This window comes from Crotalus tigris, unplaced genomic scaffold, assembly GCF_016545835.1.
Source record: "Crotalus tigris isolate CLP2741 ecotype Arizona unplaced genomic scaffold, ASM1654583v1 scf7180000017814.3102382, whole genome shotgun sequence".
NCBI lineage: Eukaryota > Metazoa > Chordata > Lepidosauria > Squamata > Viperidae > Crotalus > Crotalus tigris.
In genome coordinates, this window is record NW_024096652.1 from 1,440,542 (window position 1) to 1,467,631 (window position 27,090).

The 27,090-nt window shown below is 38.2% G+C and overlaps 1 protein-coding gene across 3 annotated transcripts in view; it reads left to right on the plus strand.

Annotated features, from left to right (window-relative positions):
• RAB37 (RAB37, member RAS oncogene family) overlaps nucleotides 1–27,090 on the plus strand; it is a 92,775-nt gene that overhangs the window by 32,843 nt on the left and 32,842 nt on the right. For 2 of the 3 annotated variants that reach the window (XM_039342867.1, XM_039342869.1), the window contains exon 2: nucleotides 8,108–8,218. In XM_039342867.1, the coding sequence (XP_039198801.1) occupies nucleotides 8,108–8,218 (111 nt within the window). Of the gene's footprint in view, nucleotides 1–837; nucleotides 877–8,107; nucleotides 8,219–27,090 lie in introns of those variants that run through there. The other variant, XM_039342871.1, reaches the window with a different exon arrangement.

A 27,090-nucleotide genomic window follows, 5' to 3' on the forward strand; every position in this document is an offset into this window, starting at 1 on the left:
TAAATTTAGGAAACTGAGAGAAAATATAGCGTCTGTGTTTCAGAAGTTTGTTGATCATATAGATCGTCTGGATCAGCGTATTGATGTTGCTGTAGAAAGTTCTGAAAAATTGGAAGATCGAGTTGACAAAACAGAAAATAAGGTGGAAATAATTCAGGATGAAATTACTATGTTACAATACAGAAGTATGGAGTTTGCTTTAAGAATAAGGGGAATGCAGGAAAACATTCAAGAGGATTTGAGACAAGTGGTCGTAAAGGACATAGCTTTTATTTTGGAATCTGAGCCTGAAGAAATATTGAGAGAGACGGAAAAAGTTTTTAGGGTTAATTCAAGGGTTGCGAGGCAGAGGAATCTGCCACGAGATGTGGTTATTTATTTTTCTAGTAGATCACTTCGTAATAAAATTTTACAAGCCTTTTATAAGCAGAGATTTCAAATTGCAGCTCAGGATGTTATACTTTTGAAAGAATTACCTTCAAGAATTCTTAAAGATAAGAAAGCATTTTGTTTTTCTGGCTGATGAGCTTAAGAGGCGACAGGTCTGGTTCAGATGGGAAATACCTGTGGGAATAGTGGATACATTATTGACTTGATACAATTTCAAAAGCGAAAGATTTTTACACTTTTGTTTTGAAGGCGGGCTCTTCATTACCCACAGCTGAGATATTAGAAGAAAAGTTGGAAGAGCAACAGATTGAAGAAGATATGCAGGTTAAACCTATGCAACAATCTTTCTTGACAGAAGATTCATTAAAGAAATTGAGTATGACTCGTTTAGCTTTCAGAAGCAAAATAAAGGCAAGCTCTTCATTACCCACAGCTGAGACATCAGAAGAAAAGTTGGAAGAGCAGCCGATTGAAGAAGATATGCAGGTTGAACTTTTGCAGCAGTCCTCCTTAACAGAAGATTCATTAAAGAAATTGAGTATGACTCGTGCAGCTTTCAGAAGTAAAATAAAGGAAGGTTCTCCGCCATTTTCTACGCGCTAGACAATAGAAGGAAAAGTTGGAATATCAGCGGGCTAGCTAGCTTTTTGGGGGGGGGGGGAATTATAAAGAGTTTTGTTAAATCTTTGTTATTTAGGGGAAAAAGTTTAAAAGTTTAAAATTATGATCTCTGTTTGGGAGAAGACTTGATAGGTTTTAATTTAGTGATTTAATATTTGGGAGTATTTATTATAATTTTTAATAAACGTATAAAGATAATTACGATATATTATGATATATTAAAAGTGTATAAGAAGTTGATAGGTTTTGATTTAGGAGAAAAGATTAAATTTATGATTAATAAATTTACTTGGGTCTGGGGGGGAAAGAGTTAAGAGCCAAGTTTATATTGTTTAAAAGAAATATACATCTCGGTGTGGAGAAGGTGGATAAATTATATGAAGAATAAATATGGGATTTAATGGATAAATTATGATTAGAGTAGATATGATTAAAAGTATCGTTTTGATTATGAATAATTTTTGGTTTAAATTTGGAATTGTTTAATTTGCTTTGTATTTGATTTTTATAGTTGATTATGAATAATTTTTGGTTTAAATTTTTTAATTTGTTTGAATTTGTTGTTTAAATTTGTTTCGTATCTGAGTTAAAGTAAGTTATTGATTTTGTTATTTGTATAGTTGGATAGGTTTAGTTAGATTCAGTTTGTATTAGTTAAAGTTAAGTAGATTTTGTTTAATATGTTTGAAAACCCTGTGCCAAGCTCTGGGAAGTGGGGGGAGGGGGGGTTAGGGGTGGTGGGTGTTCTTGGGAGTGGGGGGAGGGGGGTTGGGGGTGGGTGGGTAAGTAGGTTAGACAATAGGATTAAAGTAAGATAATAGATGGGACAACTTATGAGAGAGATGTTGCTTGGGCATTTCCCCGGCACTGTATCCAAAGAGGGATGAGAGTAGAGGAGAAAGGTTAGGGAGGAAGTAGGATGGTGAGAGGAGAGGGGGAGGGGAGAGAGAGGTGAGGGGAGGGGAGAAAGAGGAGGGAAGTAAGGGAGAGTGTTAGAGAGGGCGGATGCAGTTTTGGGGGGGCAAGCAACACCTATGTGTATTTATTTTATTTTGTCAAATGTGAAATTTTTTCTTTTTTGTTTATGTAATTGATAAATGAAAAATAAAAACTTTTTTTTAATAAAAAAAATAAAATAAGACAAAATAGGAGTTATCTACAAAATAAAATGCAATGACCACTATACAGGACAAACAGGCAGAAATCTAGCAGAACATATTTGTAAACATCAATTAGCTGTGAAAAGTCTATTGTGCAACTTCATTAATTACCCTGACACCAGGGTGACACCAACTTACAACAGCAGTTGTTGCTATTCCAGTTTCTATTATTAGGCAAATCCCACACAGTCGGTGTCCTGTAGGCACAAGGTCACCATTTGGGAACCTCCTGCCAGCTTTCCCTTTGACTTTGCTTGTCAGAAATTGACAGTGAAAGTTGCAAATGTTGATCACATGACTCTGAGACATTGCTACTTTCATAATTGTGAGCTAGTTGCTAAGCACTAAAATCACAATCATGTGAATGTGGGGAAGCTGTGATGAACACAACTACAAGGAACAGTTGTAGGTCCTCTGGTTCAGTGCCATTGTAGCTCTGGACAGTTGCTGAACAAATGGGTATTAAATAAGGACTACTTGTAACTTCACTAGAAAATAATGAAAACTTAGGTCTTCAAAACTTCAAGAGAATTCAGCTTCTGAGTGAGGCTCTTTGGTGGATTAGATATCCCAGAAGGAGGGGGATAGCATTGTGGCAGAGATTGGGGGATAGATGGTGAATTCTGGCTGGTGTGGTCTCTCCTGACAAGGAAATATTGTGAGATCAACTACTAGCACTCTAGACAACTACTCCTCGTGATGAGACTGCAGGAACTGAGGTTCCTCATGAGTCAAAAGGCTAGAGGTTGATGGATTTCAGTTAAACTCACAACTGTAACACAATTTAACTGGGCACAAAATTCACGAAAGCCTCACTTTCTTTTTTTTTTTTTTTTTATTAAGAATTTTTAACATTTTACAAAATAAATCCCCTCCCCAAACCCGCCCACCTACCCATACCCTCCCCCAACTCCCCAAACCTCCCTAACCCTCCCCTGAACCTCCCAGAGTTGATTACAGGCTTATCCAAAATGTTTCAAAAGAAAAAAAAGAAAAAGAACTTAAAACACATATAAAACTTAAGACACCTATAAATCCTAAACAATCCTAAGAACCTTAAATTAAATGAATTATTTCTAGAAAATAATAATAAACACATTATAATATACTCTAAAAATCTTCTAATCTTACTTATAATATTATCCATCCTTCTAGATAAGTTTCTTCCAAGACACAATTTTAAGCACTGCTTTCTTTAAACATCTATAACTACAATATAAAGTCAGCATAAATCATAAGCAAATCTAAATACATTTAGTTAAACGAGTTATAGTCCCTCCAAAACACAAATTTAAACAATCAAAACTTGAAACATTAGAACAAACAAATTATAGTCAATCAAAAACACAAATCTAAACATTACTTAAAACTTTAAACATTAAAAATCCCTTAAAATGAGACGAATTTCGTTTAGATGGGATGTTCCGATTGGAATGGTGGTGAATTACCTGGGAATATGTTACAGACTTAATACTGTTTCTCAAGCAAAAGATTTTTATACTTCAGTATTGGGGGTATGTTCATCTCCATCTATTAAGTTCAAGACTTTGGAAGAAATGGATGTAGAATCACAGTTTGAAGACTCTAAAATTGGGCAACCCCTGTTTAAGAGATCTCAACATGTTCAGATTGAGGAGCAGGAGACAACTTGTGTAGCACAAAACTGTAAAGAAAAGCAGCAACTGAAGAAGAGTAATGAAATTTCACACCTAGTGATTGCTGAATCTGTGGGAGAAGCAAGACCCATAAATCCTTTGGAGCAATCTTCAAGGATGGAAGGGTCATCTGAGATGAAAAAGGGGAAATTCCAGCCTGAGGGGCGTCAACAAGTTGAGAGGAAGGGGCAGAGGAAAATCTGTGCAACGTATAATTGTAAAGAAAAAGACCAACAGAATAAGGAGCTTAAGGAATCCCCATATGTACTGGCTTCTGAGTCGTTGGGAGACTCAGAAAATTTGGAGCAGCTTTTGAGGACAGATCCTAAAGCATTTGTTTTAAGTTTTATGACGAAAATGGACAATCGAGGCTGACAATAATAATATCAGTATGATAATGAATGGAGAATGAAAATGGACAATTGAGATTGATAAGGACTGGGGTTTTTGTGGTTGCAACTTGTTACTGATGAAGATTTGAATATTTATTGTGTTTATGGTGGACGGAATTTCCTATAGTGTTTTTTGAGGGTGGAATTTGCTATAAACTGTCTACTTTGGATGGAATCTGATAAGATTTAAATGAGTATAAAGGTGTCTTGTTTTTTTTTCCTTTTTTAAGTTTTAAGTAATGTATAAATTTGTGTTTTGGGGGAGTTTATGAAAATGATAATAATATTTATGATATTAGAAGGATTGGAGTATATTACAATGTGTTTAGTGTTTTGGGCGGGATTTTTAATGAAAGCCTCACTTTCTTAATCACTATTGGATGTAATCAATTTACACTTGAAGAAAAAAAAAGGAAAGCCTACCTTTTAGCTTCCCTCTTGTAATTGATACACATTCATTTTGGATTAGAGTATTAGAATGGCAGCTACCAAGAAAGCCACAAAACTGATAGCTTTTGAAGACAGAATGGATGAAAGACCTGTACAGTTAAAAGAGGAGATAAAAGAAGAAGTTAAGAAGGTGGAAATTTCTGTAAAACAAGTCACTGGACAAAATGGCAAAGTGGAAAATTTGGAAAATAAGACAGAAGTTAAAAATGGAGAGATGGAAAGAGATTGAGATAAACTGGCATTATCGGAGTTGAGAAACAAGGAATTCTGCTTGAGACTCAGAGTGATTACAGAGGATTCTGGTGAAGATATTAGGGGAAAGGTAATTAAACCTTTATCACTTTTTTTAGGAATGTGATGAAGAACATACAGAGGCAGAACTTGACAAAGTTTATAGAACAAATACAAAATTGACAAAATTAAGAAATGTTCTGAGGGAAGTCCTTCTTTGTCAGGAAGAACGGATTAAGTTCTGCAGCAGCACTTCAATACAAGATGTAACAGAAGCCATCTTGAGAAAACTGTATTGGGAAATGCCATGAGTTCAAGGGATTAAGCAGGTAGCCCACAGGGAGTCATCTACCATCTTGGTCAAAGACCTGCCAAATGGAATAGAAAAGAGATGGCACAATTAGGAGCTTTGTCAATCACACTGTCTCAGACATGAACATTGCAAGGTAAAGTCAGGTAGCTGAAGGATGTCAACGCGGATGCCTAAGGTGCTCCAAGAGCATGAATGGCCATCATATCTAGAAACGTTCCTATCACTCCGTTCCCTTTTTAAAAGAACATAAGAATATGAACAGATTGCTAAGGATGCCGTTCCCAACCTCATATGCCTCAACGGAGTTGAGCGAGAACTCAAATCATCCCATCCAACCAATCTCAGGAGGATCTGGTTGGGAAAGCTGCCTTTAACACAGCCTGAATCTGTCCTGCTTCGTAGGAAGAACTAGGAAGTGACTAAAAGGACCATTCAGAGTGAGAACTTAAAAGGAGTAGATTTATGCATTAAGTGGAATCAGGTCTGTCGTTTTAAGCATTTCTCCACTACCATCTTACATCCTGGAAAATAAAAATGCAGGTAGGGAGGGAGGAAAAGTTTTGGTGATTGTATCATCTCTTTCAAGCTAAGAGACTAGGGCAGGGTCTTCAGACTTGGCCCTTTTATGACTTGTGGACTTCAACTCCCAGAATCCCTCAGCCAGGCACATTGGCTGAGGAATTCTGGGAGTTGAAGTCCACAAGTCAAAAAAGGGCCAAGTCTGAAGACCCCTGGACTAGGGCAAATGAGCCAAGATAGAGACAGGGAAGGGCCTTCACACATTGTGCTTGAGTTGTAAGAGAAGGGCCACGTTAGTATACGGTAGCAAAAAGTCAGAAGTCTGATAGCACATTTTCAACTAGCACATTTTATTAAAAGGCATATGCTTTTGTGAGCTGCCAAAAGTCTATGAGAACCTCCCCCCCTCCATTGAGAACAATCACTAATGTGTTGGATTCATCATCCCCATCCATCACAATATTCTCTTTAAGGTGCAAAAAAGAGGAGGAGTCACTTGGTGTCCTACTTTCCATCTCTGTTCTGCTGCTGTATATGCATAAAGAGATTAAAGCTGGACTAATCAAAGACTCCTTCCTTTGGGACCTTCTCTGCTAATTAATCATTGCATTGTTTCCACTGGCTTTGGAATATTCTGGGCCTTTTGATATAAACATCTAATGTAAATTCTTGCCCATTGTTCAAGCTTCTCTCCCTTTTTTTTCTCTCTTTGTGTTTGCCTGCCTTTTATCCTGCTTTTGCCATTTTAAAAAACACATATATTTATGGATGTTTCATAAACAAAGATATTTTTGCTAGTTGAGCTGAGAGGCGTGTGTTCTTGCTCTGATCTGGATAAAGGGACTGACTAGGAGGCTGCTGGGTACAATTGGGGAAAACCCACAATAATCTTCCAACGTAGTGTACATTCATAAATTAATTCATTGTAAACTTTTCAGTTGCTGGAATTCAAATTGTTACTGCCCAACAGCCATTTCTTGCTTTAAAGATGGATACATATTTCAATAATTTATACTCCACTGGTCTGTGGCTGAGTAAAGTAGATTTATCGTTGGTTATTACCTTTATTAGGATCAACCAAAATGACTCGCTTTGCTAACTTTCAGAGCATTTGGGTTTTTTTTCTTGTTTTTTTTGTTTTGTTTTACCAAATCACTTTCTGCCACCTGACCTGAAAACATTTTCAGGTGAATTAAAAAAAACAAATAAACCAGCAACTCTGTAGCATCATTTTGATTGTTTCTAACTAAAACATCACCAACATATAAATTATAGATTGTCTTCCACAGATCAACAGTTAGTCTTTAAAACAAACGAAACAAAACAATATCTGAAGTAGTTGTAGCATTTTGGCTCCAGAGTATCTCTTTTTCTGACATTAGACCTTTGACCTTCATTTTGAAAATAGGTAGAGCTGGGTTATTCTGAATGGATGACCAGAAGCAACCCCATATTAACCATTAGGCAAATTAAGCCCAGAATCAGGGGCTTAAGAGGAGTGCCAGAGTTTTCCCCCTAGTTATCATACCTTTAAGTCTTTCACTACCACACTCAACTTTAGTTTTCAGTACATTTTCGTATTTGCGTTTCCCCCCTTATAGAACCATTTAATTACAACAGGCATTCAAAAGGGTTGAAAATCTGCATTTTTTTTCCTGTTCCCTAGTTATAAATAAATAATTTTCTTATTTTGCTTACTATATTTAATGTTATTTTTTAAAATTTATACTTAGTATAATTGCAGGATTATATTAAAGTATTAATCTTTAATCTCTTATTTAAACTTCAACATTTATTGAACTCTATTGTTGGCCTGTGCTTGGGTATCCATTGGCTTTAATCTGTACTTGACTAAAAACCTTTAATTGAAAACTTTCAAGATATGAGGGAGAGCCCAGCATGGCTGCTGGCTGAGGAATTCTGGGGGTTGAAGTCCATAAGTCTTAAAGGTGGCAAGGTTGGACACCCCTGCCCTTAGGTTCAGGAGCTACTGAGAAATGAAGACAGCTTAGACATAAGGAGAAATTTCCTGACAGTTAGAACAACTAATCAGTGGAACGACTTGCTTCCAGAAATTATAGGTGCTCCAGCAGTGGAGGTTTTTAAGAAGAGATTGGACAACCATTTGTCTGAAATGGTGTAGGGTTTCCTGCTTGAGCAGGGGGCTGGACTAGAAAACCCCCAAGGTCCCTTCCAACTCTGTTATTCTGTTTCAAACCCATGCCTGTGTTTCTCTGCCGAACTGTAAGGCAGAGATGATTTGGCTCATGGCCATAATATAGCAGGTGGAACATCGCCAGTTTTCATTTGGTTGATAGATTTGGATCATTATTCCTCCCAAAATGCTAATCTGGTTTTCTGTTTGATTTTCTGCAGACCATCCTGGTGGGAGACAGCGGAGTGGGGAAGACATCACTGTTGGTCCAGTTTGACCAAGGCAAATTCATCCCCGGCTCCTTCTCTGCAACTGTTGGAATTGGATTTACCGTAAGGACCCCTCGGGTGCCCCTTTTGTTGGGGAATGGTTTACTCTGAAAGTCCTGGTGTTTGGCTTCTGATATAAGAGCTCAGCAGACAGTCGTAGTAAATAAGTTCAAGCGAACAGATCTAGAGAAAAACAAATAATGACAGATAATGTGGTAATGTGATAAATGTATTATGTTGGAATTTGAGGTATCTTGGCACTAGGGATGGCTAGGGCAGGGGTAGGCAACCTTGACTCTTTTATGATTCGTGGACTTCAACTCCCAGAATTCCTGAGCCAGCATGGCTCAGTTTGGAAACCTCTCCCTTTTCCCTCAGCATGGCTGGCTCAGGAATTCTGGGAGTTGAAGTCCACGAGTCATAAAAGAGCCAAGGTTGCATACCCCTGGGCTAGGGGTTTTTATTTTGGTTGGGGGTTGAGTTCCTTCAAGTCTTGACTCCTGGCGACTGTCTGGACAAGTCCCTTCAGTAGATTTGGCAAGATTTTCAGAAATGGTTTGCCCTTGTCTGCCTCCTAGGACTGAGAGAAAACTCTTAGTTTCTAGGCCTGGGGCCTTAAGCCATATACCAAACTGGCTCTAGGAATGAAATTAATGTAGGCGAGTGTACAGGTAGTCCTCAACGTACAACCACAATTCAACCCAAAATTTCTGTTGCTAAGTGAAACATTCGTTAAGTAACTTTTATCCCATTTTACGACCTTTTTTGCTACATTTGTTAAGTGAATCACTGTAGTTGTTAGTAACCCAGGTGTTAAGTGAATCTGGCTTCTCCATTGACTTTGCCTGTAAGATGGTCGCAAAAGGTGGATCACATGATTCCCGGACGCCGCAACCATCATAGATATACTGCAAAGGCCGTAAGTGGAAATAACAGTCATAAGTCTCTTTTTTTCAGTGCCACTGTAACTTTGAACAGTCACTAAATGAATGGTTGTAAGTCAAAGACTACCTTAGTGCACGTCTTCTCAAAAACTGTGGAACATGATGAGTATGGATGGTCATGAAAGATTCGTTTATCAGGAGACAAATTGTAATTTTAGAGCTTGCCAGGATGGTTTTTCCCCCGGTATGTCTCTGTAACTTACTCTGAACTGTTTTTATTTTCTGTCTAGAGAACCAGCATAGGACTAGAGAAAAGATTAGGCTGTAGGTTGCAATTTTGCGTTGCAATATTTTTCATTTTTTTAAAACCTAAAGTAATAATAGTGTGGTCTTTCTTTACCTCTTAGTGAGACGTCCCAAATTAAGAAAGCTGATTCTCAGTCAACTAAACAGATGAGTATAGCATAGCGGCTCCCAACCTTTTCTATACCCTGCACCCAGTGGTGGGATTCAGTCGGTTCGCACCTCTTTGGCAGAACTGGTAGCTAATTTTTTGTTGTCCAGGCCCAGAACGGACTTCCAGAAGCGGCATCTGCACAGAGAACCGGTTGTTCACTTATTTGAATCCCACCACTGCCAGCACCCCTAGAACGCTTCTGATATATTCTTGTACCCCTTACAAAAGTTCAAAATAATGGCAACGCATTATGCATATACCCCATAATTTTGAAAACCCAACCTTTCTCACCCCCTGGAATATCGTCTAACACTCCCGGGGGGTGCGAGCACCCCAGGTTGGGAAGCCCTGGTATAGCAGATGAAAGTATTATTTCCTCTGTGCCATCAATCACCCTCCTCAAGCAAACCCTCTGTGCTTCCTTTTATTTATTTTATTTTTATTTTATTTTATTATTTTATTTTATTTTTTATTTTATTTTATTATTATTTATTTTATTTTATTATTTTATTTTATTTTATTATTATTTTATTTTATTATTATTTTATTTTATTTTATATTTTATTTTATTTTTATTTATTTTATTTTATTTTATTATTATTTTATTTTATTTTATTTTACTTTACTTTACTTTACTTTATTTTATTTTATTATTTTATTTTATTTTATTTATTACTTTCTTCTCTCTTTTATTACTATGTCATGGAAAGCCGGGCCCTGTTTTACCAGAGAAGTCCTCTTAAGTGCCTTGGGAAGCTGATGAAGTTGCCCATCAGACTGGGCAGTGATCCTATTGAATGGATGCGATTTCCAGACAGAGCGGCTGACCCCTTGGTAGATGCACTTAGAACAAAACAGAATAGAATAGAATAACAGAGTTGGAAGAGACCCTTGGAGGTTTTCTATCTAGTCCAGTGTTTCCCAAACTTGACAATTTTAAGGCATGAGGACTTCAACTCCGAGAATTCCACAGCCAGCAACGCTGGCTGTGGAATTCTGGGAGTTGAAGTCCACATGCCTTAAAATTGTCAAGTTTGGGAAACACTGCTCTAGTCCAACTCCCCCTGCTTAAGCAAAATGCAACTCTTAGCGAATCTGTTCCCAAATCGGTCTCAGCTCCTGCTAATAAGAAACGAGGTTGGGGGAGATAAAAAAAGAGGAAGGGATACCTCAATTTTCATGTAGAAAGGAGAAGTGTTGCAGTGTTTCTCAATCTTGGCAGCCTGAAGACGTGTGGGAGACATTCTGGGAGTTAAAATCCACACATCTTCAAATGAACAGTTATTTAGGTGGGTTGTTAAAGCTTTTAAGACAATACAGATGATTTAAATATTTTTTTTCTGGTTGTTTCATGTATCATATTATTTTGGGCTTCTTTGGGTGTAGGAAAAGCTTCCATGTGCTTTTTTTTTTTGCATCTTTTACTATTAAGATGAGGGGGGAAATCTCTAGATCTCTTTGGCATGTTATGGCAAAAAATAACTCATGTTATTCTTTGGCATCAGTCTAGAAGTGACATACATCTGTCATATTTTTGTCTTTAATTTCCAAGTGAAGCATAGATTTCCTGCTAGCCTCCCATCCAAGTCTTTACCAGGCTTAACCTTACATTTTGAGAACAGTCAATAATTTTATCTATGTGTTACCACAAATATAGTGGCAAATTTGGGATGGACTGTACCTAGATTGATTTGATTTTTTTCCCATCCAAGTATTTTTTCCCTGGAGATTTTTTTTTTTTTTTTGCATTTCTATGGCTTTGATGTTTTCCTAAACCTGGTGATGATCTATCATAGGAGGGCAATATCATTGTAGATACCTAAAAATCCAAACTGGGAGCGCAAGATCCCAATTGGTATATATACTGTACTGGAATATGTATAGAAAACACAAGATAGGTTGAGGGAGGAGCTTTAAAGTGCAACATCGCCTCCTTGTGGCAGTTACCAGGCAGTTTTGGTTAAGCAATCTTTTCTCTTTGTAGGACTGGCAGAATCATTTGTTGTGAAAGATTATGAAACAGAATATTAAGGATTCTGAAAGATTATAATGTGTGTGTATATATATATATATATATATATATATATATATATATATATATATATATGTTTTAAAAACATATATACATATATATGTTTTAAGCCCTGATGATGCCGGCAGGTGACGGCAAAAGCTTGGCATTTTTTAATTAAACTTTTTATAGTTTTAACTACCCTGGTGCTCATCTTATTTTAAACATATATTTATATTTCAAGAATATTGGTAAAAATACGACTCCCGGGCATAATTATAAATAAAAGAATAAAACACGATCACCGGGAGAGTTGAAGTAATAATACTTTACTAAAAATATATTAATACTAAAAAGCTGCCAAGCTTTTGCTGGGGGAACTCCCCAGCATCATCAGGGCTAAAAGGCCATTGCAGTAAAGGTGGTTTAAGTAGGTTCAAGTAACGTTTGCGCACGGCTCTTAGACCGTGTTACTGGCTCTGATTGGCCAGCTGAAAGCCAAGATGTGTCTATAATGTTATGTTCTTTTCTTCGGATGCCCTTCCCTATCCCTCCACTATTGGTCTTTAGAGGCGTTAGTAACCTTTCATCCCCTCCTTTTCCGATAATACCAACGTCTGCCATGTCGGGGGGAGGACTTGATCTGATGTTTTCTTGTGTTTTACAATGGGGATAGGGCTCCACTAACTGTGGGTTAATATCCCTTCCCAATTGTGTATCTCTCTCCTCCTTTGTCATGTTAACAGCTCCTATCCGGGTACGGTATGCCTCAACAATCAAGTCTTTATTCCCCACCTCAGTCTCCCTTACATACATTCCCTCCCGTTGTTTGGCACTCAAACCGCTCTCATTACTCCTCCCCTTGCTGATCGAGCGGGTTGTCATTCTATGATTTCTCTCCCCTCTCCACATGGGACGCTCCTCTTCATTGCTATGGGCAACCACACACTCCGAGATTTTAGCATTAAGTCTTTTAGGTGTTCCGGCTCCATTAATATCGCTCCCTCCCTCCTGGGGGGGGGGTGTGAGGCTCACATGGGGTTGTTGGGCGGTGCATGGATCGTCCATATCGGGCACCCCCTCCCTTTCTTTCTCCGTGCGTGGGGAGTCCATAGCCTCTATTCCAGCGTCCACATGTTGGGGTGGGAGACTCTCTCGCTGCACGATCCAGCGCCGGTCACCTGGCAAGGGGGTGTTGATGGTATAGTTATTTACGTCCATATACAGCGTTTCCGATGGCGGGGGGATGCGGGTTCCTGTCCATAACGCCGCAGGTGTTGGTATGATTGCTTGCGATGTAATGAGTGATGATTTGTGTCCCATTTCCGCAGCGCTTGTTGCACTGGATGCAAGTCAATGCAACGATTAATTGAGCTGTCATTCGAGAACCAGGCCTCTTTCAGTAGCCGGCCTCCCTTCATGGCATCACTAGCTACGATACAGGTATTAACAAAGTCAAATTGATGGCCCTCCTGTGCCATATGCATCCAAAGTTGTGAACGCTGCTCGCCCCATTTTATAGCCAACTGGTGTTCATGGAGACGAGTCTTCAGGTGTTTGACTGTTTCCCCTACATAGTTGCCTTGGCAATTCTTACAATTGATCTTATAGACAACAGATGATTTCTCCATGGGGGGTAGGGGGTCCTTTGGGCGCATGACTTTAGACTGTAAAGTTTGATTTGGCTTGTGAGCCACCTCTATCCCATGGGGGGCCAGAAATCTGGCCGTGGCCTCTGAGATATTGTTAATATATGGGAGGGAGATGCGTGTTCTCTGTAAGGGGGGTTCTTCTCTATGTTGGTTAACCCGGAGATGGGTTGTTACGCTATGCCGTCTGATGAATCTTAATGGATAACCGTTATAATGGCATATGCGAAAGAGGTGTCTCCTCTCCTCAGTCTTATACTCATCCGTACTGCAGTGGGAGTCAACGCGCTTAAATAACGTTTTAATGCAGCTGATTTTATGGGAAACTGGATGATTACTCTGATAATGGAGGATCCTGTCCGTGTGGGTTGGCTTACGGAACACTTTTGTATGTAAGGATCCATCCAATTGGCGATGGATAGATACGTCCAAGAAGGCAAGGGTGTTATGTTTTTCCTCCTCCACAGTAAATTTTATATCAGAGTAGATGGAATTCAATATTCCCATAAATGCAGCCACATGTTGCCTTTTGACAACAGCAAACGTGTCGTCCACGTACCTCACCCAAAACTTGGGTTGGTATAAAACCATAGCCTTATGTTCAAGTTGCTGGAGGACCACCTCAGCCACAATACTGGAGATGGGGGAGCCCATCGGAGTACCCTTGATCTGTTCATAGATGGAGCCCTGAAATGTAAAATGGGTTTGGAAGCATATTTCTATAAATTTCACGAGGTCCTCTGTCTGCAGGGAGTCCTGGTGGTGCCCTCCTCCCATGCACGTCAACCATTCTCTCAGGACTGAGATGGCTAAGTCCTGGGGAATGGAGGTGAAGAGGGAGGTGACGTCGAACGATACCATTGTCTCGTCATCCTCCACTCTAAGAGTCTTGATTCTAGCTAAAAACTCTTCCGCAGACCTGACCATCGTGCTGCTCCCATCTACGAGATGGTTGATACAGGTACTAAGCCATTTGGCTAGTCCCGAGATGGGGGTGCCCCTGAACGATACAATGGGACAAAGGGGGATACCTCCCTTGTGAATTTTTGGTAGTCCGTAAAAACGGGCAAGAGCTATATTATATATATAATAGAGTCAAAATTGTGGGAAAAGTGAAGTAGATAAATAATCAGCATACACAGTTGACTGGAAGGAAAATAAACTTTCCTAACTTGTAAAATTAAGAAATATGATATATAAACAAACAAACAAACAAACAAAAATTGCAAATCTTCCCGCAAAGACCACACCAGTCCTGACAGGTTGCTCTACTGAAAAAAGTGATATGAAATTTTGTGAAGATCTGGCCTTGCCTCCAGAAAACATAAAAGAAAACCATTTGAATTAACATGCAAATGCCTTGAAGGATTTATCACAGAACTAGTAGGGACAACTTCAGCCATTAAATCCAACTTTTTCCTCAATGCAGGACTCCAAATTTCAGTATCCCAGACAGATGGGTGTCTAGTCTCCACCTAACACTTCCTATGAAGGGCAGCCCACCACCTCTTTGAGCAGCTGATTTCATTGCTTTTTGCCCCTGACGTTCAACTGAAGTGCATCTTCTGATAGCTTGATCCCATTTTTTTTTTTTACATTTTGGAATTATGAAAAAACAGGTATGAAGTCCATATATACTGTATTGGAGTAAGTACAGACTTCTCTCTCTGCTGTCTCTTCTAAACATTCCCAGTTACTTCCATCTCTCTTTGTAAAACTTAAGAGTTTTTAATCCCTGGGTCATTCTAGTTGCTGTTACCTTTCACTTTTAACAAATTTCTTCCAGTTTGTTTAAATCCTTCCTAAAATGTAATGCGAGTGGAATCTTGTCAACACAGAATATATTGACCCTATTGCATTACTACCTATGATTTGGAGAGTATATTTCTATTGATGCAACCTAAGATTGCATTTTGTTGTTGTTGTTGTTGTTATTGCAATTACCACCATATTCAGTTTGAAATCAATTATTATTTCAAGATCTTTTCCACTGCTACCATTGCCAAGCCTGGTGTCTCCCAGCTTACTCTCAGCTTACTTTCTGTTTCTTGTATGAAGAACTTTGCGTGTGAATCTATTAAGTTTCATTTTGTTATCTCTACTCCATGTTTCTAACTGAAGATGGTTTATTAGCTGCCCTGCCCACTTTTAATTTTGTCCGCAAATTTCTCCAGTCCCTCCATCAAATTAAGAAAAAATGTTGAAGAGTTCAAAACCCAAGACTGAAAATTGTAATTATCTTTGTTAAGAAATGGGAGGGTCCTGGGATGGGATTGAAAAATAAGACATGTGACCTCCTCCAATTTATGGATGAGGAGTCTGTTCAATTGTGTCCAATTCTCGGCAGTTTTATGGGCCAGCTCTTTTCACATTTTCCAGTCTTGTTCCCGCTTCTTTCAGTTGCTGCATTCCTCTCCACACTTCTCTATCTTAACTTGTGCGCCCTTTCTCTATCTTGAATCAATCAGCAAGTCCATATGGTATTCGCACAGTGGCTTCCTGATTTATGCATAGTTAACTGCACCAAACTGACCAATTTAGTTGATACCCTCCAGGTTTTTTTTTCTTTTTTAGGGCTCTCTACACAGTCGATAAAGCAGATGTAGATGTTCTTTTGCTATTCTTGAGGCAGATTTGCAATATGATCACAAGTTCAATGCCCCTTTATGCAGGCAGTTTGAACATCTGGCAACTCCCTTTCAATGGATAGCACCATATGTTGTTTTATGATCACAAGGACAATCTTGCTAGTGTGAGTAATGAGGGCAATGGTGCCATAATTATAGCAGTGTTTTGACTCACCCTTTTTTTGGCCGATGAGATGGACACTGATCGTTTCTAATCCTGTGGGCATGTGCTCATTTTCCAAATTTTCTGGCACAAGCCTGTGGGTGGTACAAGGACTACCATTTGTCTGAAATGGTATAGGGTTTCCTGCTTGGGCAGGGGTTTGGACTAGAACAGTGGTTCTTAACCTTTTTGAACGAATCGCCCCCTTGAGCCAATGCGGAAGTTGTCATGGCCCCCCTCCTCCAACATAACCTCTCAATCACAACATAGGAAATAATTCTTCAATTTATGCAAACACTTTTTTTTTGTTTTCTTTAAAATTGTCATTAGGACATATCGATGCAAATAATTTATTTCCAGTCTTTTTCCCATATCTCAACTATGTGAAAAATGTTGGTGCCACCCGTCACTTTATTCCCAAACTTCCTGATACATATATTTCATTATTATCTTATTTATTCAAGACACTTAAATGTAATGACCACTGAAAACAAAATTCAATTGCAAGAAAGTGAAATGTCTGAAAAGAAAAAGAGTAACATTTAATGATTGAATTACAAGTGAAATTTAAGACACGAAAAGAAATATAAAAAGGGCATAAGAACAAACTGCAATGCAGGAACTAAGAATTTCAAGACGAAAACTCTGAAACTAAATTAAGATTCGAGGAAAGTATGTATAGTCACACACACTCTAAAAAGGATTAAAAAGACACAAAGAAAATATAATATCGAACTGGAGTGCGCGCTAAAAAAGTACAATACAAAGAGAAACACAAAATGTTTTACAGAGCACAACAAAAATTCAAAAACGAAGCCGAAAACTCAAACTGGAATGTGAAATCCAAAGCGCTCCCCCCTCCATCACTGCCCATTCTGGCCAATGGCGCTGTATGGGTAGAGGCTGCTGCACAACGTGCATGAGGATAAGCGATGCATATTCACATATGTACAGTGTTCTGTACTGAAGCTAGCTGGAAGAACATTTGAAAACACAATTCAATCCACTAATAGCGAGCGATCTGATGTTTTTGTATGACTCACTGTACGAAAAAATCTCAAAAGTGTTCCCAAAACGTCTCGCTCCATCGCCCCTATATTGCCCCCTTTTTGTTCCTTCGCCCCCGCATCGCCCCTTTTCATTCCATCGCCCCCCTGAAAAATGAAATCGCCCCCTGGGGGGTGATATCACCCAGGTTAAGAACCACTGGACTAGAAGACCTCAAAGATCTCTCTCAACTTTGTTATTCTATTATTCTGCTATAGTATTCCTAGTTAAAGAACACATATTGCAAATCTGCCTCAAGAATAAAATACCTGAGTGGCTTTCAACAATGGAAGCGTTCGCTTACCCAAATTTAATCAATTATGATAAACTTGTTACCTATAAAGACATTTTGGATAAGGACGGAAAACTTAAAGACAGGCAAGACCTTCAGCAACAAGGTATTGACTTAGCATGGTGGCCTTATTTGCAAATACAAACAAGATATGAAAAATATGCAAAGTCAATGGGATTTTATAAAGAACAGATACAACTTGACAAAATACTTTTGAAAACAGCCAAAAATTTGATTAAGAAACTCTATCAATTCCTCCTAAACTGGAAGATGGAAGAAGAATAAGTAAAAGAAACAATGATAGTTTGAGCAAATTTTTTTGGATATTCTATAGATTTAGAAGACTGGCAAAAGCTTTGGGATAGAAACATCAAACTTACTAAAGCAGCCTCATATAAAGAAAATTTATATAAAATGTTTTATAGATGGCATATGACACCAGTTAGATTAGCAAAAATGTTTAAAAATGTATCGAATAATTGTTGGAAATGTAAACAAAAACCAGGTACCTACTATTATATCTGGTGGGTATGTCCTAGCGCTAAGAAGTTTTGGTTTAAGATTCATATATGGCTGGAAAAGATGACTAAAATACAGACAGAATTTAAGCCAGAACTGTTCTTGTTGGGAATACTAGGACTTAATTATGGAAAAGAGAATGAATATTTAATATTACATGTATTGACAGCTGCAAAAATAGCATTTGCCCAATTCTGGAAAAATGAAAATTTACCACCTGGCCTGATTATAATTACAAAAATTTTAGAATATGCAGAAATGGACAGATTAACCTTAGAGATTAAAGAGAAAGAAGACTCAGTTTATTTTAAAACATGGGAAAAATTGTATCAATGGTTAGCAACACGATCTAGCGAGAAAGGATTGTGAAGTTTAATAGGATGAATGATATCTACTGACTAGCTATTATTTTTATGATTACCCCTATTGTTATTGATTATAGTTATTTACCACTATATTAATTACTGTTATTTAATATTTGTATCCGGATGACAGTCTGCTTGCTAAAGCATGGAATTATTGTTGGGGGCAACCCTATTTTTGTACCTACCCTTACCCCAATCCCACTCCCGAACCCTACCCAATACCCATACTGATCCCATCCTTTCCCCATCCTTGTAATACCTAATAAAATATTTATATATATAAAAAAGAATAACAAAAGAAAATCTACATCTGCTTTATTGATTGTGTTGATTAACCAAAATTCCTAGCAGAGCCATATGGATGCAGGCATTCTAAAATTAACACCAGAGGAAACTTGGTTGATGTTCTGAGAACCGGGATTTGTTTAGAACAGAATAAGAATTGCTTATTTGAATTTTTTTTTGAAGATTCCAGAAATAATTAGGCCTGAGAATGAAAGGGGGGGGGCAAAATTTCCTATATGTGGTAGGTGGGTAGGGAGACCCATTGGCACCAGCAACAATTGGTAATGTATTTTTCTCTGGATAGAATGTTCATTTGTGTATATGCCTGTCTGCAACTCCTAATTAACCGTCCGTCAAGAAGGAGATCTTCAGCAGGGAGAAAGGTGTTGCCATAAGTTAAAAAGATTCCTGTGGGAAAATCCAGCCTTACGTTTACATCTTATCCTTTTAAATGAGAGAAAAAGAAACAAGGCAAAGGATATCTCTGGATCAAGAGAGGCTATAGATAAGTAAAAGTATTCAAGTGGCAGGTTGTTTAGAAGAAGAGAATTTACTTTGGAATGAATGAAAGATTGCAGACTTCGCTGTGGCCAGAGGCCAAAGCTGTGGCAGTAAATCTTAAATTTGAAAGAGTTTTTTTTTTAAACTGTGCTGGCTGTCATTCATTGCCTAAGAAACTGAACTGTTTGAACCAGGAAGTTCTTCATTCCAAGTCTTTTTAATTCGTGGAGAAGCCATTAAACAAGATCAGCCTTACTTCTCTTACATCTACTGACATAAAACCACGTTGTTTCTCACAGTGGTTGCAAGGATTATTGAAATAATGTACTGTATATATAGCTCCTTGAATATAGGGATTTTGTTTTATTTTGAGGAAACAACTTCTTCTCTTCCATTTAGTGGTGCCTTACGCAGAAACTGAATTTAAGTTGAGGTTTAGAGCACTCTAAATGGGTTTATGAGGATCTTTCATGATCTCTTAGTATGAGAGAAATTTTCCCTTTAGCTGACAAGGATAGGCTTTGGAATGTTTCTGGACATGCTACCACAAATTCTGAAAATGCACTCTAGTGAACCTTCAAGAGATAAAGCAAACAAGCAACAAGGACAGAAAAAATGGAGGAAAGTTGAGAAGACTATCTGGGCATGCTCATGTGATTTGCACTGGGAAAGAAAACAAAATAAAATAAACTCACTGCTTCACTTTCTGTGGGACCATTACGTTCCTGTACGGTATCCAGAACTCCATTTATTCTGTTCTTGATCCTCATGACAATCAAGACTCATATAAACCCTAAATCATGTACCATATAAGGCTCTAGAAAAGATTGCCTTCTAGATCAGGGGTCCATAACCTCCGATCCGCAGACCGGTACCAGTCAGCAGCCCTGGCCTGTGAAAACAGTGGCCAAGCGCATGAAATTGCATTTGAGCAAGTGGGAAGCATGCACAAAACTATCTGCTCCCCACCCCACCCACTGCCACTGCCAGTCAACGGAGATGGAAAGGTTGGGGATAGCTGTTCTAGAATTCAACTCCAGTTGCCTTAATTCCCAGCCCAGATATCTTTGGATTTGAACTCTCATAATACAAAGTCCAGTTGCACTAAGAGAGTACTATTTTGGAGAAGTCTGGAGGTTTGCACTTATTTGGAGGGCGAAGGGGTTCATGTGAACAGGAGACTTTGATGGTCCACAGAGCTGTAGAAGACAAAGAGAACTGGATGGTTCCAGGACTACATCTATTTACTTGCTAATGATTTATAGTATCTTTTAGCTTCATTTAATGATTGTGCGTCGATATAAATCCCGACTTCATTATTGTTGTATTGGCACAGTGATGGTTGATTGATACTATAAATCACTACTAGTGAGAAAATGGCTCATGTAACCTATTCCCCTGGCAAGCAGTGCACAGCTTCCATTCTTTCAACATTTAGGAAATCAAAGCCTTATGCTTCAGCTTGGTCCTTTGATCTGATTGATGATGATGATTTGACAGAATATTAAGATAAATAGGTTTTGCTATATTTCAAGCATATTAATGGTGTTTACTGTCTTTCCCTGTGTCATCTTTCCGGTTTTATATATCATGGGGTTGAAATTTTGTAATTTCATGAACTCCAAATCAGAGCCCAGACAGGAACCACACCCAGATGAACTAACTCTATTTTACTGTCAGGTTACATTAATAGTATTTTACAAGTCTTAAAATTCTATTCCCCTCTTCCCTTTTACAGCCCAAGAAATTAGGGAGATCTCTTCTGACATGTTTGCTTACAGCCACAATCAGTTTGTGGGCTAAGCCATTTCTTATCTGCTCCCCTGTCTCCCAAGATCATTCCCACAAGCACACAAACTTTGGAGATTAGTGAACACATTTGGAATTTCTGAGAGTTGTAGGTATTCTCACAAAATGACCATAGTTAAGCATGAGTAGAGGAAGAACTAAGAAGCTTATCTGTTTACAAAACGATTGTAGATCACAGAGGGCAACCCATTTATTCAAAGACAGATGGCTGAGTTGCTTCTTATCTTTCAAAGTGTACTTTGTCTCCCCAATTTTACCTTTGCTTCATTGGGAGGGCAGAGGAAGCCTTTTAAAGAAGTGCTGAGTAAAAACCATCCATTGCTGTCATTTCAAAGAAAACTGTAAAAGCCCACAGGCACGGCTGGAAATATATAGTGAGGTAGCTGGTTTTGGCTTATTGACTAGAACTGGACACTGTGGATTTATGAGGAAGGTGTTCTCATATTATCTGTCAATACCTTAAGACAAAAGACAGATCCAGTTTGACAGCCACAGATAGTTCTTTGAGTAAATAAGGCTTCTTTTCTCATGGGATTACCTGAAAATTTATTTGTATAGTTTACCCTCTCCATCCCTCCCTTCGTTCACCTCACCCCCACATCATACTACTTGCAATCACCCCATATATGCATTAAATCATCTGGGAAATTATGAAGCACCTCAGATCTATCAAGGATCTAATTTATGGTCAGTTTTCAGAATCCGGTGAATTAATTTTTCTTGAATATTTTCCATAGCATTGTTAACAGGGACTGGAAATACAGGTTTCTCTAGCAGAGGGTAGTGGAAAACCAGAGCGAAAATAAAAGGTTGTGGAGACCTGGAAACATTGTTTAAAAAAGTAAAGAAAAAAAAAACCTTATCTGGATATGCCATCTGCCTTGTGTTTGCAGGGCCAGAAATTTGCAGGCATGATTACTTTCCGGACAAAATATTGCTAAATGCAGAAAAAAAAAAATCTTACTTGCTGCAATTAAAATGACTACATTTCCCAACATCCTCTTTTTATTATAAGCACTCCTAATTCCCTTTTTTTTACTACTTGGCTGTTATACATGGCAATTATTTCTTCATGTATATCTAAATAAACACCTCCTCTCGTGTCTAGGCAAATAAAGAATGTTGGTAGTTTAAACATTTGATAGCTCAGTGCTATTTGATATCAAAAAGTAGTCGAAGAGTATTTGGTGGGTACAAACTATAATTCCTTGTTGGTTGAGGTAGCATTGTTTCTCCCAGATAGCAAGACTACACCCATACATAGATGGTTATTGTGTTACCCTCTTTTGGAGTAAGTGAGGTTATGCAAAGCACAGAAGAAGTGTGAGAAGCAATAGACAAAAGCAATTAAACACAAGAAATAAGAGAAAAGGAAATCTAACTAAATCTACTTTACATCAACATAATTCATTATAACTCCTACACCTTTCAATCCTTGCAAACTGTCCCTTCTTCCACTCCATTTATACATTCCTTCACACCATTATTTTTCACCATTCATTTTTTGAGTATCCCTTCACTTTCACATTCCCCTCAACCTATTCATTCTTTTTTTTGATCAAGCACTTCCGTACCCATTCATTCCTGACCCAACCTCTTGTTTTACCAGTACCATTTTTTAGTCTCTCGTTCCTACTTCATTCATTCGTATTTCTGCTGACAGGTTTAGCGCTCGCTTCCATATAACAAAGTGGGCAGAAATGTGTTCTTCTACCCGAGCATTTTCAATTGCTTTGATAAACACTCATTATTTATATCAGACAATAGGCTACAGTGTTACAAGCATTTGCACTTCTTAAAACATCTCAATTCAATTTACATCTTGAGTAAGCAATCTACCAATGTGCAAAAATTCATTTATTTGCACTATCTTCTTGCTATCTGCAATCTCCAAAAATTCACTTTGATTTTCCAGTCAAACACAACAATCTTATCCTCTGGAATGACACTCTCTCCTGTCCATATAAGACTTTCCCCCCAGGAATTTGGATCCAATTGAGTGAAATCTCCTTTTGCTTGTTTTAAATATTCCTGTTGGTCTGGCATTTTATATACTGTATTGGGTTGTTTTCCAAAATGATGTATGGTTCCAATTCTAAAACTATAAAAGCAATTAAAACAAAAGCATTTAAAATAATAACATGTATATGTAATAACTGAAGGTACACGATGACCTAATGATTAAGATGCTGGACTTGTCGACCAGACAGTTGTCAGTTTGAAACCCAAAGTATTGCATGAGGGGCTGAGCTCCCATTTTTCTCCTCAGCTCCTACCAACATAGCAGTTTGAAAGCATGCAAATGCGAGTAGATAAATAGGTACCACTTCAGTGGGAGGGTAACAGTGTTCCAAGTGTCTCGGCATAGAGTCATGCTGGCCACATGACTACGGAAATGTCTTTCGACAATGCTGGCTCCCTTGGCTAAGAAAGAGAGATGAGCGCTGCCCCCTAGAGTCGGACATGACTGGACAGGGCAAGGATAGGCAACCTTGGTTCTTTTATGACTTGTGGACTTCAACTCCCAGAATTCCTGAGCCAGTTCATGAGTCATAAAAGAGGCAAGGTTGCCTACCCTTGGAATAGGGGAAACCTTTATATTTACCTCTTATATATAACAAATTAGCACTTTGGCTCAGAAACCAACCAAAAACCAGGGCAGCAACTTTAAAATAGATGTTGCTCTACTAAAGTAGATTGCCTCATTAGCCAGGTGTTTGAAGTCCATTCTAGTTGTAGCTTCTGAATTGTTTTTATAGGCAATTTTACATATAAAATCCAGATGTATAATGATGGAATGAATCATCAATCAATACATTTCTAATGTTACTCCAAAAGCATTTCTCATACATTCATGCATTATTTATTTGTTTGTTTGTTTATCCATTTATCCATTTATCACACTTCTTAACTGCCAATCTCCACCATGGAATTAACAATCAAAGGAATGTTACACATTCTTATTTTATTCCCTGTTTGGTGCTGAATCTTTCATTGAGAAACTGATGCCTACTATTTCAAATGATGGAAAGAATGTTTGCCTTTTTCTATTCCTTCAACATTTTCTTCTTGATCACAAGAATAAATGTGTTAAGTGCAAGGAACAAGCAGAAGATTTTACAGAACCAGAAGATCATAGGTGAAATTCCTATAATTAATCAATATATTTTACAATAGAAGTATTGAAAATAATCAACTGGTTTCAAATAAGTAAAATAGCCAGGTCCCAATAATTTAAAAACCATTAACAATATCTGAGGCAAGATGTAATTAAAATTTAACAGCAAAGGCATCTTATTGTTGTTATATAACACTTGTACTAACACAAAATGTTCTGAAAATATCTGGGAAGGTGATTTGGGATTTCAGGTGGATGAAATCCAGTGGAACTCTTTGTGGTACTGAACACCTATCAAACCTCAGGAAGTTATTTGTAGCCAGGATCAGTCATAACTGACGGGTAATTTTATGCTTTGCTAAAATTGTCCCATATAAATCTATTCCTGTTAGGCTCATGGGGCTGAAAATAAAGTAGCCTTGGTGGCCATTCTCTAATTAGACCATTCCAAAATTTCGTGTTGCTGCCAGATAATGCTAGAGATAAGATGGGCCCAGCACCTACTAGCATTTTAGGCTAACACAAGCACGCCATTGTCAGAAAGACTTTGGGAGACTAGACCAGGGGTAGGCAACCTTGGCTCTTTTATGACTTGTGGACTTCAACTCCCAGAATTCCTGAGCCAGCCATGCTGTCAAGGGAATGGTCAGATAAGAGATAGCATAGCCCACAGCTGGGTGGTGGGTGGGGCAAGAGGCTCAGAAGAGATCTTCTCTAGTTTCTCAGGCTATAAAGGATATTGGGGGGAGGGAGAGAAATGTATTTTCAGACTTACAAGAGTCTGTCAATGTAGCTTTCCAAAAAAATAGAATTAGCTCATCTGGTCATGATTCCACCACCTCCCCTGTGATTCCTGGGCCTACCCTCCAGGGCCAGATTGATTTGGGCAGGATAGATAGCTCTTTCAAAGGGGATTCTCCATATTTATCTGGGACAGAGACCTGGCTCCCAGTGAACAACCAGTCCATAAAACAGCTGACAGATGGAGGGAGGCTACATGGATGAATGAAGCTGCTTGACAGTGCAATTCCAATCCTTCTTTGTCCCTGTGCTTGTCTTTATTTCTGAAAAGAATCAAAGGCCACAGACACAGAATTAAGTGGCTCTGGATAAAAAAAAAAAAAAGTCAGTGGTGCCCAAAATTGCAGGGGCAAATTTAATTTAGCTAGCTAGTTAAATGACTTAATTAAGTGGAGTGAATGATTTATAACAAATAATGATGAAATGTTTTGTAATTTGTTATGGATTAATTCTTCTCTTGTATAGATTTATTTAATCCCATATAGAGTATGATTGATTGTTTGATTGATTATGTGCCATCAAGTTGTTGTTGACTCCTAGTGACCACATAGATAGATTTTCGCCATGACAAAATCTTTACCTGGTCTTTCAGGTCTTCCAATGGGGCACCTACCGCCACTGTAACTGAAACCATCCACCTTGCGGCTGATCATCTCTTTTCTTTCACCTTTCCCAGCATTAAGGCTTTCTCCAGAGTGCTTGCTCTTCACATAATCTGTCCAAAGTATGAAAATTTGTCCCCTGAGTAAGAATTCTGGGTTGGCTTGTTTGATGATCCATGTGTTTGCTTTCTTGTCTATGTATAGTAAATTACAATAAATAGAAAACAGTAAATAGTAGAAATTGTGTAGGAATTCTATTATAGTGACTCTTATGTATAACAGAATGACATTTATCTACACAGAATGCTTGAATCCTGAGTTGTTGCTAAGAAAAGAAAAGTTTCCCAGCTATGTAAATTACAAAAATAGGTGAACACTGAAACAGGTTTTAAGCAAGGAGACGGTAGCAAATGGGAAAATAGAATATCATTTGGAAGTACACTAAGTTAATAAGCTAATATGGCAAATAAGCTAGTAAAATAAAGTTGTATGTATACAGTGTTTTTGGAGAAGGAAATCTAGTCTATTTTGTATGCTTGCACTTAGAAACTACAGGGACGTGTCTATGAAGTCACAAGACATTGAACTTTTATCTTTTTTACAGCTGTGCACTGGCTTTTAAGGTAAACTAACTGAAAAAAGGGGGAAAAATTAGACCCAGAAACAATGTGAATTTTGGAAGATGTGAGCATTTTGACCATGGTCTGTATTAGAAGATAATATTATATTTATAGTCAGAACATAATATTCTAATTGTAGGCTAACTGAAAAGACTATACAGTCACTGCCTCCGTTCTGAAGATCCTACTCCCACTATACAATGGAATGGGAGATGGGAAGGGCCACCATCAGTGAAATGTTGGACAGTATTACTTGGTCTGTTGGGTGGATGTTTGGGTGGTTTTAGGGGTGGGGAATTGTGGTGGGTGGGAATGTGTTTGGGGATTATGTGTGTGGGACCTGGTCTTTGGGTGTTACGTAAATTTCATTGTATGGGTATACTGCATATACCCACACAATGACAATAAAGTTTAATAATAATTTGAAGGAAGCAACCACTCTGATCCAGGCAAAATTCAGAAAAGCAGGAGTGTCAAACTGCCGGCCCGCAGGCTGGACATGTCACGAGGAAACAGTACTTGCCCCATTGCCGGCAATGGGGAAAATGCTCCGATAGGTCGTGTGATGTCATGTGACATCACAAGTTTGACATGTCTGGATTAGGGCATCTGCAATGTATGTGTGGAAGGTGGAGATTTAATTCTGTGATCTCAAGTCAAATCTAACTTATCTTGCTTTACTGTAAGTATTAACTCGTGGCATGGCTCTTCCAAAGATATTCCAGTTATCTGGAATAGAACCTGTCCATTCATTTGATCTGCTATTGTTTCTTCCATTTCTCCCATTGTTCCAAGCACAATTGTTTTTAGAACAATATTCACTAGCACCACATATCAAAGTATGTTGAGTTTCCAAGGTGTGAAATTAAGATTCCACGGTTAGGCAATACCGGTTTGTATAACATTTTAATAGGGCCCTTGGCAAACAAAGAGTTACTACTCTTGCACTAATCTGCTCTAGTGAACCTAACTTCTTTGTTTAAAAATTATTCTTAATAAGTCATAGTTTCTATTCCCATAGCACATGCCAATGTTAGAAGATATCAAGCTGTGGGAATGCCAAAATGGAGTAAATTAATCCAATTAACCACTCCTAGATGGTTAAAATTGTTTCTAAATAAATCCAGTTGTGAATAACATTAATCAAATTTCATTTAACCAACTGAGAATACCTAAACCCTGTTA